The sequence below is a fragment of the Falco cherrug genome, chromosome 4 (assembly GCF_023634085.1).
Source record: "Falco cherrug isolate bFalChe1 chromosome 4, bFalChe1.pri, whole genome shotgun sequence".
Taxonomy (NCBI): domain Eukaryota; kingdom Metazoa; phylum Chordata; class Aves; order Falconiformes; family Falconidae; genus Falco; species Falco cherrug.
The window spans coordinates 9,063,019-9,081,244 of record NC_073700.1 but is presented as its reverse complement, the minus strand read 5'-3'; the positions used below and the strand labels follow the sequence as shown (position 1 = coordinate 9,081,244).

Genomic DNA, 18,226 nt, shown 5'->3' with positions numbered 1-18,226 from the left:
ATTAACTCAATTTAACTCAGAATGGAGGCAATGAGATCAAAGACAGACAAACAGTTATCAGCTGTGAATGCCTTTAAGTAGTTATTTTCACTAAGAATAGACCATTCTCCAAAATGTTGGATTCACCATAACATACAGAGATCTAGAAACAAATTCTCCCTCTAGTTAGTGACTTGTCGCCTTTTGATTTTATTTCTGTGTCACAACAAAACCAGAAAATTCCCTGTGAAACAAGCTGGAAATAAAAAGGATTTTCTGTCCCTTCACCTAAAGGCACTGTATGTCATTGGCAGACCATAGCTGGAAATAGTCCCAAGCTGCCCTATCTCTAGCATGCAGGTGCTTGCAAATGAGACCAACGTGATTTTGGCATGAAAATGCCTGTTAATCAAATTCAACAGCAAAGCAATTCTCTTTAATTTGTATATAGTAACTGGTGGGAGAACATCCAGCAGGTGAAACCTACAGACATTTGTAATTCTATGGATTCTTTTTCACATACATCCAATCAGTTTTCAGATAAGAAGAAACAGTAATATGGTGCAAAGCAATCATGTCAGAAGACACACCATGTTTACGGCAAAAGCAGCAGAGAACAGCTTAACAATTCATGATAAAGTCCTAACGTAACAGCATTGTGCTTGACAGCTCTCAAAACAGCAAAACATGTTCCTTTAACATTCAAAACTTACCTGATTTTCAGAATACCAAAATTTAATCGCAGATGTGTTTTGTGAATGTAACCACTTTGAAACACTATTAATGTTGTAAATACTGAATTGTCCAAATACTTCCATGAAATTAAGTTTAACCAAACACAAGCAAGGACTCCATGATTCTTAAGGCCTGGACAAACAATTGTGTAAGAACCCTGTAGAAGTGGACACTACAATTTGAAGGACTTGAACATGTAGTTGTGCACGTTTTCACATACCGCCCTTCATGCCTGAGATCTCACAGACTGATAATTGCTTATTGAATTGACCTACACTGTCTAAGTGCCCTTACTTTCTCTGCCCTTTCTAAGCAACTTGTGATTCTTACCTATTACTTTGAATGTAAATTATATGATGAAGGTATCATTATTTAATCCTGTCATCGTACATCATCTACTGCAGTAGGACTTTAGTGGTTTATTACAATTTGCCGGTCTTGATGATAATATCAGCGATGGTCAGTGGCAGAATTGGAGGTGAAGTCAGTGATGTGAAGGGGGCAATCTGCATTTAAATGCTCAGTACAACCTAAACCCAAGAGTGACCTCAGAAAACAGTAAAAGATAGCGTGTATAGTCACAGCATTTTGTAGGAAAGGAAATGGAAACCAAACAGCATTACTGAGAATTACGTTTTACAAGAGCAGGCTGATAACGTTATTGGGAAACTGGGCTATTTTTTGAAAAAGAATCATGATCAAATATGACAAAGTTTGTAAAAAAAGTAATTTAGCTTAAACATCAGAACATGTAAATGAAGAGGTGGAAGAGTGTCAAAACACTTAAACGTGGTAAGACTTCCTGCCCTCATTTGAAACATTATAAAATATAAAAAAAAAGTAAATAACACTAAAATATTCCTTTATCTGTTGAATTCTGAGAATATTTCAAAAAGAGTTTTTTACTCTGTTTAAAGCAAAAAGAGATATTTAATCTCTCTGTGCTCCAGTGACGGAAGATGAACAGAGACTAAGGTCAAACTGTAGTTACCCTGACATATAAAAGACTAGAAAAGAGAATCAATATATAGCTAAAAGCCAAGATGTAACACTGCTCTGATTTCCCTTCTATGATTTAATATAAAGTTTGTCTGATTTGCACCACGGTGGGAGCAGCGCTGCTTAAGACCTAGCTTTGCTATGGCATTACAGCTGCTTGCTGATGTCGCAGGAAGAAGATAAAAATAAGCTTCATATCAAAGCTTCCAAGTGCAAAGAACAGTAAAATTCATTTGAAGAAATCATCTGCATATCTCAAAGTTTGAAAAAGTACAATTTGCATTCTGCATTTCTCATGTAAATGTACACTAGGAAAAATAATTATAATAGTAATCCGTTTCAATGGAAATAAAGTACTGTAGTATTTATAGTCTGTGCCAGAGTTATAATGACTGTGGGGCGAGAAGTGAAGTGTCTCAGCATGTTCCACATGTTTTTAACACTGTTTCTAAAGGCTCTGGAGGCTATTAAATTTAATGAACCCATCTGCTATGAAATAGAGGTCCAAACATAATCAGTTTTCTCAGTGCCATATAATACAGATGGCATTCCACGTTCCACATCCCCAGCAGGAAATTTTATGTTCCTCTTTAAGTGCAGGACTTTTGTTTTTGTTTTTGTTTTTGATGTTTTAAACATCTTTTTGATGTATTGCATATAGCATTTTATGGTGTAAATACCATATACTGCGATACACATGAAAAGTGTTAATTCATTAAAATAAACATTGCTATTTCCTTACAACATTTTTTTCTACTGACTTTGACAACTAGCAATTAGCTCTCTGTAGTAATGCTTAATGCAATCACTGAAAATTGCCCTAATAGCCTAAGTTCCAGCACTAGCAGTGGAGTAAAACAAACATGTAATTTATCAAACAAAGTAGTTTACTTCAAAAGCTGAAAGGTACACATACACATGCATACATACATGTGCATAGGTGCTACTTACGCATGTCCTTTTTTGTATGTGCTGTGTTTGCATGGGACAATGCACAAATTCTTATTTGAAGTAACCATATTCCCACTAGGTCATTATGGACTTTTTTTTCCTTTGCATGTCCCAGTTTTGATTTCAGAGGTCTCAATTTGTGTTTGGTTGGGGTTTTTTTTTGGTTTTTTTTTTAATTGGGACACGCTGCACAACAACTCTTGCACTGGTGTGTGAGCAAGGGCTCTAAGCTCAAATTGAAGTGGCACGGCATTCCTTGTGCTGATTAGTGCCCTGCTGCCTCACATAAGTAAATCAGATGTGCATTTTCTAACAAAAGAGAACATCCATTGTTATTTTGAACGGCATCTTAAAGATAAGGAGAGTGTATTAATTCTATTCAGTTGAAAGGTTTATACATTTACTATCTTGAGCACTCATTATGTTTTGACAGTTGACACAAATCTTACCGAATTTGAAACAGTTAATGTTGTTAATGGTAATTCATTTATTCTAGATCCAGCAGTAAAACAAACATTAGAACTGTTTAGGAGAAAATGAGAATACTTAATTATGGCAACTGGAAATTCTGGGCCACAGAACTCATAAAAGTCATGGCTCAAAGGTTTTTTTTATTGGACTGTCAATGAAGATTTCCACAGGCAGCCCGCTAATCATGAGCATAAAGGGATGTTGCACTTACATATAAATATATCCATAACCTTTTTTTATTGTGTGTGCAAGTAGCTGCATTGATCACCATTGTTAATGTTTCAAGCACTCTCCCAGATCTGTAAGATCCCAGTGCAAATACAGCAGACCATGATTTCTAGACCAGATGGTCTACAACTTCAAACTGTAATCATGCTCTTACAGAAGCTTCAAAAAAGATTAAATGGTCAGAGCTGTTATATTTTTCCAGGAAAATTAATCCAGACTGAAGAGCTGATAAGAAGGCATTCCCTGGGCTACCTTCTACTCTTTCTCCTATATCAGAATCTTCAAAAAACCACTCCAGATTTATAGAAGATGAAGTAGAGCTTGAAGAACCTTATTTTAAAAACAAACCTACCTGATGGAAGGTCTGGCATCCATGCACGAGATTTTCCTTCCCTAACCCAACTGACTCAAATGTCAAAGCAAGAAAAGGAAATTCTCGTGGGAACCTCAGAGTCAGTCAGTGGTGATGACATTCTCTGATAAAGAGTTGTAAATTATTAGAGATTAAGAGATGCTGGCCACAAAGGGAGGTTTAAGAACTTGTAACCAAGTCTAAAGTGGGGACTGGGAAAAAAGCAACAGAGATTTCTAGTTTTTAAAACATTACCAGAAAAAAAAAAGTGCCTGTGTGTACATTTTCTTTTAACAGCTGCTGATTAATGACATCTCCTGACATTCTGTTCTGCATTGATTATCAATATTTACTTGCTGTAGACATACATGAGCATTCTGAACACTGATGCATTTTAATGCACACCAGTACTACAATCTAGAAGTTAGTTTTGAAATAGAGGCCCAGGGAACCTTTTACTGTGATAAAAATGCTAATTACACCCACTTAGTATAATAGCACAATTAACTTGTGCTACAAAAAGTATTTGAAGATAACTCTGGGAATAGAAGCTAGTGGAAAAGGGGTCCTATTTAATTTTTGTTACTTCATAAAAGCTCTTCTGTGCATTGAACACAAAGAAAACTGTGTGAATGGAAGAAACACTAAACAGCATTTTTATACCTCACCAGAAACTCCTGGATGGAAAAAATGCCAGTATAATAGCTTTCAGTCTGTAGGACTTTCTGTTATATTGCTGCACATTATACACACAACTTCACGTATACAGCTTCCCTTGCTTCTCTGGAGCTAGCTTAGAATTCATCCTTTGATGGAGAACTGTATCCCTGAATCTAAATATCCATGCTTAAAACATTTGGATTCTGATGTGACAGCTATCCGAGAAGTGTGTTTCCTATACTTCCTACTGAAATTCTGCAAAGAACCTGAACCAGAGTAAAAAGTATGCCTACATAGTACTTAATTTTTTTTAAGGATGAAGAAGAATAAATTGAAGTTTGATCTTATATGTAATAATTTAATTGTAATATCCATCATAAGCATTTCAGAAATACTTAGTCTAGGCTTTAGGTCAGTGGAGCTACCTTAATTTATTGCCCCAATAAGGGGAAATAAGGTTCTTGGACAGGTTGCCTTACTAGCAGAGTATCAGCCTGTTTGTCAGAAAATATTTTCAAAAATCTTTGCTTGAAAAAAAAAAAAAAGAAGAAGAAGATATATGTATGTGTGTGTGTATATAAATTGTAGAGTTGAACTAAAATCGACCATTTAATGTATGTCTATGAGGAGGTGGGGATACTGCAAATGAAGAATCAGCATATAGCACTTGAACACTATGAAAAGTACAAAGAATAAAAACCAGTCACTGTTTATATTATGATGAATCATGACCTGTAATGACTCAGAACACTTGGTTTTCTTAAGTGAACTCTTAAATTCTGAAGCACTGGAAAGTTATCTCAAAATATTAAGTGAAATAATAATTTGCTCTTTTTATGCAAAGGAATCCTCCAATTGGAGACTGAACAGAGGCAACATGGTAACATATTCCTGAATCTGCTCACAGCTTGAAATTAATAGCCCGAAGGAGATTAACTCAATGGTGCATTAGATCCAGAGAATTTATACAGGTACACTTATGAGAAACAAATTTCACCATGAGGAGACAACAAAGGTCCAAGTAGGTCAAATTATACGCTCCAATAAACAAATTCTCAATCATGAGCTTTTAAACAGTGGGAACTCAGGGGCCAGTCCAGTCTTTTTTTTTTTTTTTTCTTCTTTATTTCCTGCAGCAAAAAGTAATGTTTCTCCACATTGTAGATGTTACCGTAAGAATGAACTGAAGGCTTTTGTGCATTATAGGTGATTACCCATAATCCCAAGAGACTACCTCTGTGCATTACTTCACTTGAATACTCTGATGCCCAGGCAATTTTCCTTTTTCCCCTCAACATATTCACTTGTATTGAGTTGCTATAGATGCACATATGCTTAAAATAAGTCATTTGACCACTTTAAAATCATTCGCTCCGTGAAATACTTTTATACTCTTAAAATTGTTTTCTACTCGGGGAAGAGTACCTTTGGAAACTTTCAATTAGAAATCCAACTCTGTTTTTAAGCACCCAATAAGGTGTTTTATTTTCTGAAGCATTATGTACTTGGTAGGCCTTAGCGATGCTGAAGCAGTGATATCAGATCCCAGTGTGACCTACTTTTGAGGCAAAAAAGTTGAGACTGGTGTGTCCGAGTGCTGTCCAGACCTCACTGTACACATGTCCCATCTGCAGCCATCCAGGCTGGCCCTTAGAGCACCCCTAGGCTGTACAGCTGAACACGAGCATGTAGCAAAACAATCTCTTCTCCTGTTAGACCCCACAATGAGGAATCATCTGGCTGTCCCCTCACTTAACAGCCCGAACACCCTTTCCCATAGAACCACACAGATCCAGCAAAGCTTACTCACTTCTAGTGCATATCAAACTGCTGACTAGAGAAATGCAAATGGAAAAGAGACAAAGCCTAGGGAAAGATAGGGAATTTGGATCAGAGGACTCTGAATCAGAAGACTAGACACTGGCTGGCACATATACTTCAGTCCCCACATTTTAGCTTAAAGGTGTTGGCAGCGGTTAAGCTACCAGCTTGTTACAGGTCTGGCACTCCAGCTATAGTGAATCTGACTTTAGAATTAGCCCAAGATAAGCCCATAAAGACTATTTCTCAAGGGAATGGCTACACCAAGTACAATAGGGAAACAGCCCTGTTCTCCACGGATGTAAGTTCAAAATTATTTCAGAAATGTTAAGTTTCTCTGAGAGTCTGTGACACCTCTTAAAATTACATCACTCCTACATCAAAAAGGCTTTTGTTTTGAAAGAAATGAGGCTTTGAGCCACTGATAATAATGTTTCCATCATGAAATCCTGTGTTTCATGGAAGAAACACAACACACAAATAATTTCCTGACGGATGGTAACTAAAACTGACCCTAGGAGCTAGCTGGTTACCTCTTCAAAGTCAGGAACCACTGGGGAGAGAACAAAGTCTAAAGGCAGAAAAGAAAGTGGCAGTCCCCTGCCTGTGAAGCAGGGAGTTACCCAGAGAGGCCCCGACTCGGCTGCTTTGTAACCTTTTCAGCTACCAGAGGTGTAAAAGGCAACACAGACCTGACATACGTACAGGTTCCTCTGTATTACATTTTCTGCACATGATATCTTGCCAAGGATTTCTGTTCTGTGAATGCCATACTTTTTTCTAACAGTAAGTGAAGCACCTCAGAGTGTCAGTTAGGCTGAAGAGGCAGCTGTATGAACATTTTGCAGGCATTCTTTTACAGGAAAGGTGAACAGAAACAGGAGTTAGATGCCTTCGTTTAGTAGTAATATTCTTCTGGGAATATTCCTAAGTGGTATCAAACACTTAAATAACCTAACTTCTGGCTTTCACAGATGACTTTGTCCTAGACAAATATTGGATGAGAACAGGCTGAAGCATCAGGGGAAACATTTTGTATCCTAAGACTACTCCTGTCCAGCTTCTTTCTGTCCAGATCCCAGTGTGCTCCAGCTTAATGTTGCTTGCTCAGAAATAGCACAGCTGGCCAATTAGCTCTGATGTTTGGTGAGAAGGGAAGGGGGAAGTATACTCCATGCTGTTAGGGCACAGTGACACTGATTGCAACCATGTATATATAGCCCTGAGAATCTAGCCATGGCTGTTCTGAAGCAGCTGGATGGTAAGAACATTTAAGCCGTCTGGAAATACACTACTATTTCTGACCTGGCAAGGTCCAAGCAGCAGCCATGGAGGAATGGGATCACAAACTGTCAGTTAAAATCAAGTTATAAGATGGAGAGGATTATTTACATGGCACTTCCAATGCCAAGACACTAGAGATGGCCAGGCAATCTGTCCCTGAAAATAGTGCACAGGCAGCTTTGAAGCACATATGGTTTGTTACAAGGTTCCCTTCATTGCTATTTCCAGTTTTGTATGTGACTACGCTGATTTATCCTTTTCCTTTTTCTATGAGGTTTCTTTTAAGGGGAGAGGAGGGAGGAGAAATGTAGTTTGCAACTAAGCAGATGACAGTATTATATTTTACAATATTTTCTTATAGTATCCAAATCATTAGGTCCTGAGTGGAGTTTTCAGACACTTAAAAATGTATGTGAGCATGTGAGTATGTATGAGTGCATATGTCTATACATATACATGTGCATGTATATAAATATATATAGGTGCGTAGAATGACATTAATTAGCCTTAGTCAACAGAGTAAGAAGAGTAAGAGAAGAACCTAGAAGTATTTTGATTGCAGTAAAAACAGCTTTTGTTTGGATTCAAACAGTTCCCTTATTCAAGGATGTAACAGCTCCATTTTTTTTTTTAATTTTCCTGTTTTCTCAGCCTTCCTTCTCTATGCTCCCTCTAGTGTCCTTAAGTTCACTTGCATTTACCCACCCCTGCTGTAGTCACTTAGTATTTCACACAACATTGTTATTAATTTTCCTTAGCCTTTCCATAACCTACAGGAGAATCACTGAAAGTTAGACTAACTTTTCTAAATATTACAGATTAGCAGATGAAAGACAGACTGAAGTGTAAAATTAATTCTGAAACAGCACTTTTTACTTTCTTGGCAGATAAAGGGAGGACTTGGTGCTGAGAAAGGAGGAAGATTTTGTTTGCAGCACTTTTAATGCAAGATTCATGAGCAAAGGACAAAGAGGAGGGTTACACTAAAACACCACTTAGATCTCTTTCTGCTAGTCACTCTAGCAAATACACAAACTTGCTTCAACATATACACACTGATTACTTCAAGCATATAAGAGAAAGAAGTGGATAAGAACTAGGTTTTCCTAGTCATCTCTCCATTTCATGGGATGCCCTGAAGGGACAGTGGACAGTGATAACAGGTAATTTCTGTTCATCTCATCCTTATGTTTCAATAAAAGAAAGAGAGCAAAGGGGAGACTAGATTAATATGTTCTTTAAAAAAAAAACAAACCCAAACCAAAAACAAAAAAACAAACAAAGATCAGTAAATTCTCCCCAAAACAGTATTGTCAAGCAATTTTTTGTTTCTCCTTCATAACTGCAGTTTTAGTATTTACTTTACATTAGTGCACCCATGGCCACAACTGAAGAATAGAAAAGAGCTAAATCAAATGTGAAAATGAAGCAAAAATCTATTCCCCAGGTGCTTTTTTTCCTAGAATATTTTTGTATTGATTAAAAAGTAAACCTTGTAGAAGCATTACAGACTCAAAACAAAACAAACAATGCCATCATCAGCACCCCCTCAAAAAAAAAAAAAGAAATTATCAAAGTGAAGCTAATGAGATTCTCCCACCTTGGCCCATTTTCATGAAAGTAATAATTTTAAACAATCAGAAAGAAACAGCTTTGCCACTAGTCATCTGTGACCTTCTATTCATTATATTGAATACTTGGCATCACTTGTACTAAAAGACAGATATTTGATTCAAATTCTAGTTCTATAGATAATATGCAAACCAAAATATTTTAATTGGATCAAAAGAAACATAATAAGGAAAATAAAATGGATAAGAAGCTGTTTCAGACCAACCCATGAAAATGAACCACTTTTATCTGCAAATCTGACAATTTACCACAAATGATACAGAAGTATCATGAGTGCTCAGTCACTGCATAACAGCAAGTTCTGCTTCAACTCCAAAGGTTCATTCCATTAATATTGGACATTTATGACAATTTTGTATATCAAATCACCTATTCAATCCACCTTAAAAGGCAGAATCTTCTCATTATTCTTCTCTTCACAGTTGTCCACTAGATGTTGACCCACTTTATATATTAAAAATCTTGATCCTTGTCAGTCTATGCTTTTATACAGATATATTCACGGACATGTTTTTAAACATATGGAAAAAAATAGTTAATCTAATCAATTTCTGTTCAATTCCCATTTTTGATTAATAAAATGTACATTTGGAGATCATAAATTTTAAAATTATGCTGTCAAGCATGTTTTTTCATTATTTTCTATGGAATATACAATTTATAAATATCTGCTAAAGTTCAGCAATCTTGAATTATTTACTTGTAACGTATTAAGCCTGATTCTTACACTGAATTGTCACATTCCAGCAACAGTAATCAGATGCACAACTAGTGTTTCTACAACAGTTTTGCTCCCAGTTCCTCATTATATGCAGTCAGCCTGTATTAAATGCTTTATCATGCAGACTTACAGTGCTGTCAATATATGCTTCAGTCCATACTACATCGTGCTCTTGGTCAATAACCTTTGGTCGGCTAAGAACATGGAGATATTCCATGACATTCTCTTGAACATCAGCTAAGGTAGAGATCTGAGTAAAAAATCCTGTGAAAACACACAATTTCAAGTTATAAACCAGACGGAACAAATTAAGGAAGACTCCATCAAGGAGTATAATATTTTTTACGTCTGTCATGTTTTCTGCTTGTTTATCTCCAAAGAAGAAATGCAAAAAAACAGTATTTCATAAGAGGCAGCCTCAAACAGTAATAATTGGTGAAAACAGAAGTCTGCAAAATCTTTGGCCAGTCCTGAAGAATTGGGTTCTCAGTATTGCTAAGAATGACTGCACTGCCTGTCCTAAACACTCTGTTTCCAGAAAACTTGTGTTTCTTAATAGTAAAGTTGTTTGCAATTCATTTTTAAATTCTGCGTACTTCAGAAGTTAAAGCTGGCATCAACTTTGTCTAGCAATGCCTCATCCTGTTTGCCCAGTTTCAAGAAACATTATTGATTAGAACCACAGTAACAAAACAGTAGTTGCATATGGTCTGAAATGCTCATCTTTATAGAATGTGACTAGATGTCAGAAAAAAATGTTATTTACAAATGGCAGGTCACAGACAACAGACTACAACTAGAATTGCTTGGTTTAGTGATCAAATCTTTCTTAATAATTTAAAAACATCTCCTACAACATGAGGAGATTGAGAACAGCAGAGGCCACAGCTATCTGAGCTGTCACCACCTCCTTTTCAGTGCTTAGATGTCAAGAATCTTTATACATCACAAACTTGCAGCTGGAGCCCACATCATGCAAGGATGATAAAGGCCTGACGAATTTCAGTGCTATAGTTTAATCAGGCCTTATTTAAATGCATCACTTAGAGTTCATATACTTTCCTTTTCTTTACTGAGAAAAGACCAGTTTGGAATTTTCATGAAAGAGGCCTTGCTACTATTTTAGTCTTTTGACAAGATCACAGCTTCTGTGGAGCTAGAATATTAAGCTCCAGCAAAAAACATGGAAGCTGCAAAGAACTTTTGAGCTGTGTTTATTGCAAACAGGCACAATTCTGGCAAGATTACAAGGATGCTCTGTAGTCTGAATTTAGAGCTTTCTGATTTGAATACACCTGCCTGTAATTTGATTATACTATGACCTCAAATATTCCTAGTACAATATTCATACTTATAGTATAGTATTCATACTGTCACAATATTCATTATTCTGTTTCGAGATTTTTATTTGATTTTTTTTCCAGTGAAGTCCACCATTGTGTGAGGATGTTAACTGACTACTACATACGCTATCATGGTTTAACTCTTGATTCAGAACAGAGCTATTTTTTGTCTAAGGTTCTGAAAGCTTTTTCAGCCACCGAGTAAGATGTCTGCCATAAGTTTAATTAGGAAATCTATACTTTAGAATGCAGAATTCTATGTAGGGGGGGGGGGGGGGGAAGAGAATTATGGTGTACTTTCATGAATTATTGGCTTAGAACACTTAGGGAAAAAGCAATGTGGTCGTTACTCTTTCTGAAATGCTGTCTGCTCCAGTGTTGGGAGTGCTGAGTCTCCCAAATCAAAGTAAATATTTCTCCATCCTGTGAGTAATAAGGGACATTTCACTATCTGGTCCTTCTAATTTGGTGTAAGTGTCAATACACAGTCAAAATATGATTATTTGCCAGTATGAGCTATTCACATATAGAGCCTCATAAATTATATACATACATGTATGCATGTATATCATTTATACACTATGGTGTATAATGCTCTTAATCAAAGATTCAAAATACATAACTGTGTAGATCACTCATTTAACAGGTGATGACCTGCATTTTCCTGAAGCAGTTCAGAGTGCCTGAATTTTGGTATGTGTCATTTCAGAAATCTCAGAAGAGAACCAATACTGAGAGGCTATATTAAGCACTGTTCACATGTTTCAAGTTAGATACTCAAAGGCCACTCAGAAATTCAGAAAAATTAAACAGAAGCACAAACAGACTAAACGGCCTTTTGCCTTTCTTCCTCCACCTTAGACTAGTCTACAATGCCTGTAAGTGAGGACTGAAATGAAATGAAAGAGCACACAAAGTCTGCTTGTTTCTCTGTAGGAGATTTAAAGCAGGGGACCTCCACGTACTTTCGCATCTCCTTTTCTACTTTTATCAAACACATAGTTTCAGTTGTCCTCATGGACAAGGTTTTAGTTGTCCTTAAAGACTGGACTTAGTCACTGTTTTGGTTCGGTGTGTTCTATGCAATCTTACATCACATGCACTCCAATACTACTTGTTGTGTTGAGTTCATGTACTTTTCAGTCCATGTTTTGCCAGTACTTGCGCTTCTTTTAGAACAGTGTGCAAAATTACAAGTTGGACCAGAGGTCTACTTGCACTGAGTAGTGTACAGTGAACAACAGGACAGCACCTGCACTTAAATCCTTAATATACGTGAGCATATTAAATAATACCCGAATAGTCTGAGATTAACTACTTGAAAAAAAATTATTGCATCTAAGGTGATAGAAAGATCTTTTTTAATCAAGCAGTATTTTCTTACTCATACAGGTTGAAATCACAATTAGTTAATGCTTTTTAATGTCACACCATTATAATCAAAACCTTAAAGGCTCATTTAAAGACTCATTTAAGAAGCTCCTGTGTGTCCATGCCTGGAAAATTCTTTAACCACAGCCTATAAATTAACTTTCAGATAAAGAATACCTTGCTGTGAAATGAACATGTGTTCTGATTGCTTCCTGAAATGTTTTTATGTCAGTTTTTCAAGTGAAAAAACTTACCTAGATTATGCAAACAAAAAGAAAAAAGAAAAAAAGAAATAGAAAACAGAACCCAATCTGAAACATTTCAGTGTTGTGTCATACAGGTTTATACAAGTTACAAGACACTGATAATGAGGAATATTTTTTTTTCTTTTCTTCTTTTCCTTTCTTTAGAAGAGATCCATCTGGACCAGGTACAACTGACATGAGCACGAACACCTACCTGAGGACTTATTTGTAACTATTCTTCGTATGGATGTGTATTACATTAGGCATTTCTCTTTGTAGTATTTCTGAGAATGCATGCTATCATATCACAGCTTACACAGAACTACCGAGGCAGCATGCTACAAAAAATATTTATTTCTTGTTGCAGTACTTGCAAACCGTATCTCTAAACTGCACAATAGAGAAAACAGGTTTTGCCTAATTTTCTACAACTCAGAGAGATTTAAGTCTGAATCAATTTCATATACACTTAACAAAGAAACAAATGTCTCAAAGGCTAGTGAAAATTTGTGACTACCCCAAGACTGAAAGAAGTGACACTGAGCATCCTGTTCGGAAGCAGCCAGGTGGTAAATCAGCACATGTATACTGGCATGCATGTAGTTGCAGGCCAGCCATGTAGTGCTCCTTGCCCAGTGAGTATGACAGCTAAAGAAGTCAAAGTTAGTAAGTGGAAGAAAAAGGGATTAGTGTGAAAAAAATCCTATTTTTTTAATACTACCTGTATTTCACAGACGTATTCATATATTATGCTGCAGGAGATGAAAAGTTGAAAGAAAGAGTGTGTCAGAGACTTTATTCCTTTTAATCAGGTTGCTTGAAATAACTGAGTTTAGTGAAATGTAAAAATTGTTGTTGAAGATATATAAAAGACAAGACTAAGATGGTGTCATAAGATACAACCATATGGATTCTCTCTAGGTTTTTATGTGATCTCAGGGGTGGGCTTCATTTGCAATTTCTGGGAAGAGTTAGTTACTTGCATTAAAGATTATGTCTGCTTAATCTCCTTATAAATATGATTTGTGCTTTTGTGTCTCACATTAGAAAAATCTACAATGATTTTACAGTTTCCATAACTCATGTAACCTGAAGAATTACCTATCTTTGAATTTCTGGTTCATCTGTTTACTTTGCTTCTACAAAATGTTGTTTCCCTTAAGTTTTAGCTTTCTTAACAACTAAGTGAAAGGAATTGCAAAAGCTATGTAAATGATATTTTCCATATTTTTAATGCTTGTTCTACTACTTATTTTTCTGTCTTCACCTAATGGGAAAATTCTACCAAAAATACTATATTGTAGCTAGGAACAGAATTAGGTAACATTCTTTTAGTTGATTTTCACTGTTTATTTAGACTTTTTGATGATTCATGTGTTTGTAGCTATGTGTAACGAATGCCAAACCTTACAAGAACTACCTTCCTAAACTGCTAAATTTACCTCTCCTATTTAGAGATCAGAGGACTCCATGGATTAAAAATCCTTACTCTCCCTACACCAAGTTTTAATCATCAGATAAATACATGCTCTGAAGTTCTTGAGCACAGCTGTTGAGGCCACATAAGCAATAGCAGCAACCCCCTGCTTAAATTTTTGCATTCTAACACCTGCTTCCCTGCTCCCTGGTGTGTGAATTATGCTACCTTAGAACCCCTTACAGTCAGTGCTACTTTTTTTTCCTCCCCAGCAGGAAAAAAAATCATGAAGGAAATGGGTAAGTTTTAGCAATGACAAATATGAGATATGTATAATAATCCGGTTAAAGACAGACACTTATGCTCTGCAAGTAGCCTGCTTTTCCATATTGCATGATACTTGCAATGCTTTTGGATAGCTTATTTTTCTCTAAAACGTCCACCCTAGGCTTGTAACTTTTCAAAATGCCTTCAATGGATTTTTACATGGAGTACAGTACTTTTTGTTTTCTGGACACTGCGCAAAATAGATGGATATTCTTGCAACTAATAAAATATCAGAATTAAAAAAAAATCTTCTTTGGGTAGGAACTAAGGAGGGATTTCATTGTTTCACTGCAGCTGTAAAACTCCCATGGAGAATACCCCCCCTGTCCCCCCACCTAAGAGGCCTCTCAAGCAGGTGAACAGTATCTGTAACTGGCTCCCTGCCACCCCCTACAAGAGCCCACAGAGCACGAGGTGCTGGGGTCATGCTAATAATGGGAATGGATGTGACTGGGGCTTCCTGTATACAACTCTCCTCTGCTAATACAATATAGTCTATAGTCTATAAACTGCTACAGCTGGGGCACAATTTGCCTCAGGGCTGATCTGTCCTCTGCTGGCAGATAGAGAGCCCCTATCAGGCCTCTGATATGCAAAGCACTTTTCTCTACACTGCTTTCTCAGGCTGTGCTCATTTGTACTGAAGAATCCCCTCCTTTGTCCATTTTACAATATGCCAACCACAGTGATAAACCATAATAAAAATTAAAAAAAATATATATACTTAAAACAGATGCTTCAAATTACTAAGGTAATAGAGAATTTTACTCAAAAAAAAAAAAAGTTTAATCCTGGCTTTTCTGTTAGTAATGCATTAACTCCCGTCTTTATCTTTACAGCTTTCTGCTGGAAGTGACTGCTGAGGGAAAGGTAGTGCCTGCTTACTTTAAAATCTGACGCATGCTAAGCACTGGGAAACTTCTACCTTTTTTCATCTCAGAATATTAGTAAATCTTTATTCTTTTCCTTTATGTACGTGCACTTGCTTATGATACAGAAGAGTAAATCACTGCAAATTTCACAAACTGCTCTAGAGGGACTTCGGGGTTCTTGAATGTTTTAATGTTTTTTAAATGGCTTGGTGTTTTGCTTCATTAAGCCAACTCCCTCTAGATATGCCCTACTTATACACAAAAATGTAACAGAAAAGCATGCTTGGGGTTTTTCAAGGTTTCACCATCAGAATCTAGAAGCTAAAGAAGTTTTGCAAGGTGATATGAATTTCCCCTGGGACTTATTTTGAAGGAAAGGACTGCTGTCCACAGCCCAGTCAGCTGGAAAGCCTGTGAACAGCCTTCATCTATGTTGTGCTTCCAAGGGGAAAATCACTGCAAGGAAAATTGATTTTAGGGTCATTGACCCTCAGTGACGACAACATACTTTGGCCCACCCATGCAAGTAGTAAACTGCAGTCCAGCCATTCAGCCAATCTTTCGACCAGCTTTTCTACACTTCTCATCTGTTGTGCTATAATCCTTCATTTCATTAAAAGAAAATGGATAAGCTGTAGCTGAAAACCGTAAAAAAAGATCTAAATCCATACTGTCTGACATAATTACTTATGCTGTTTCCAATAGTGATTATCAAACTTCTTTAAAAGCATTTAATTACTGGTTAAAGGTAGATTTTTGCATCAATAAACTATCAGAGAACAGGTATTTTAACTGAGAAAAAAATTCTAGAAGAAACGGTCATTAAGCTTTTTAGTTGATTTATATGAGTAAGATCCTCACTCAAAGCTACACAGCTCTGTAAAGAACAAAGTAATCCTGAAGAATGACAAAGGTGGCCACTTTTCCCCCTCTGGGAATAAGGAAGACGTGGACCAGACGATCTGCTAGGGCAGTGGCTATTGCCTGGTCCTAATTTCTGAGTTGCTGTACTTAGATCTTTATGAATCTGTAGAGCTGGGCTAAAAAGCTAAAAGATTTTGTTGATTAAATTGTCTTCAAAAAAGATGCTTCAAAGGATTCTTATACTATTATTTAAACTAAATTATGGTGTAATATTAGCTGATTAAGACAAGACTTCAAACTGTGTAATTTCCATCAGCTGGACATAACAGTAGTTAAAGAAATAATGACTAAATGGATAGCACCTGATGCAATTCATCATAATGTAATGTGGCACAACGGAAAAAAAACCAAACTTTTTTTTTTCCCCGCCCAAGATGAAGGGAAAAGGAAAACCTGAAAATTAATTAGGGTTCGGGGTTTTTTTTTTTTCACTTGGGAATCATTCTTACTTATATTAGTCAACCGTTTTACTGTAGCATCTCAGCATCTTAAATGTTTTAATGCGCCTTCCTTAAAGAATATAAAACTGTTTTTTCAATTACATTGTCAGTTCCTCAAGGGACAGGATGTCTGGTATTTCACATACCGTGCCTAACACAACAGGACTTGTACCCAATGTTCTTAGGAATCAAACTAACTCTGACTGAGTAATAACAGCTATAATAGAACAAATACTTTGAAATTGACATTTTTTCTCTGAACAAAACTTTAAGATCACATAGTTTAAAAGCTTCATATATATTTTAAGAAAATAATGCATTTCAAATATTTTTTTTTCTTTTTAAATTCTATGGTACAAGGTAAATAAGTCTTTTCCTTTTCTGGAAAAAAACAAACCATCCTCTCTGCTCAGTGGTCAGTGACACCATATCTGTAGAAGGGTCAGATATGCAGGAAGGCTCAGTAATGGGGTTTTGAAAACAAGGCTTTCACAGTTGAAGGTTAACTAACCTTTGTTAGCACAGGCCATCCACTTCAGGTTATCAGCAAAAGCAGCTTCTCTTCCAATCAGATAGGTAAAAATGCGAACCTGAAAGTAAAATGCAAAAGATCAAGTCAATTAATACTTTGTTTAAAACTTACACGGTGGAACTTCAGATACAGCTGTGTAATTCATATGGATAGCCCTTTTTAAGAAAGTATTACTGGTTAAACAGCATAGTACATTAAAAAAAAGTCTCTGCCAGTAATGTCTTCATGACAAAATGTGCCTTTTGTTCTGTGTAACAGAATGGCTCATTTCTTTGTATGTTTTTAATAGCCGACATTTAACTAAAGTTATGGTAAAAGGTTTAAAATGTAAGTGAGAATAAACTAAACCCACCGGGGTACAAGGCAAAACTGCACATTTCAGACAAATCTGTTCTGCACTTACGAATTCAACAAACTGCTATGGTGTGGAGAATGAGGCACTTAATTAGCAAATACTTCTGTAGATAAAGGATCTGAAACAGCAGGCAAGCAAATTCCCCTCAGCTTTCAAGGTTCATATGACACGGTATCTTTGTCAACTTAAAGACAGGTACCCACAGGTGGCACTTGTGCTATCAAGCATTAAACAGCAGAATCATGTTCAGGGTTGCCACATTTCCCAGACAAATACCTCTGCAAAAAGCTATACATCTGGTCTATGCATGTGCATGTGCATGCACACAGACACCTTCATCCAGAATTCCTAAAAAAAAAATGCTGCTTTACTTAAAATTCTGCCCAGATAAAATTTCTTGGCAGAGAAGAATGGCATAGTTTGGAAACTTTGGACGCAGGTACACCTTGATAGATACTAAATAACACTTGTTTGTCTGGATTCCACAGATTCATGTTATACTCATATCCAAAACAGGTTTTGAGCAGCTTCAGACAGCTACCATTTAGAAAGCAAAGGAAAATTTCC

At 36.4% G+C, this 18,226-nt stretch overlaps 1 protein-coding gene across 5 annotated transcripts in view; it reads right to left on the bottom strand.

Annotated features, from left to right (window-relative positions):
* CACNA2D3 (calcium voltage-gated channel auxiliary subunit alpha2delta 3) overlaps positions 1–18,226 on the bottom strand; it is a 469,002-nt gene that overhangs the window by 150,950 nt on the left and 299,826 nt on the right. For all 5 annotated transcript variants that reach the window (XR_003559900.2, XR_003559897.2, XR_003559899.2 and 2 more), the window contains 2 exons: positions 17,284–17,362; positions 9,964–10,097 (listed from right to left, as the gene is read on the bottom strand). Coding sequence is in view for 2 of the 5 variants with exons in the window: in XM_027805095.2 (XP_027660896.1) it covers positions 9,964–10,097; positions 17,284–17,362 (213 nt within the window). In the remaining 3 variants the exon portion in view is untranslated. The remainder of the gene's footprint in view (positions 1–9,963; positions 10,098–17,283; positions 17,363–18,226) is intronic.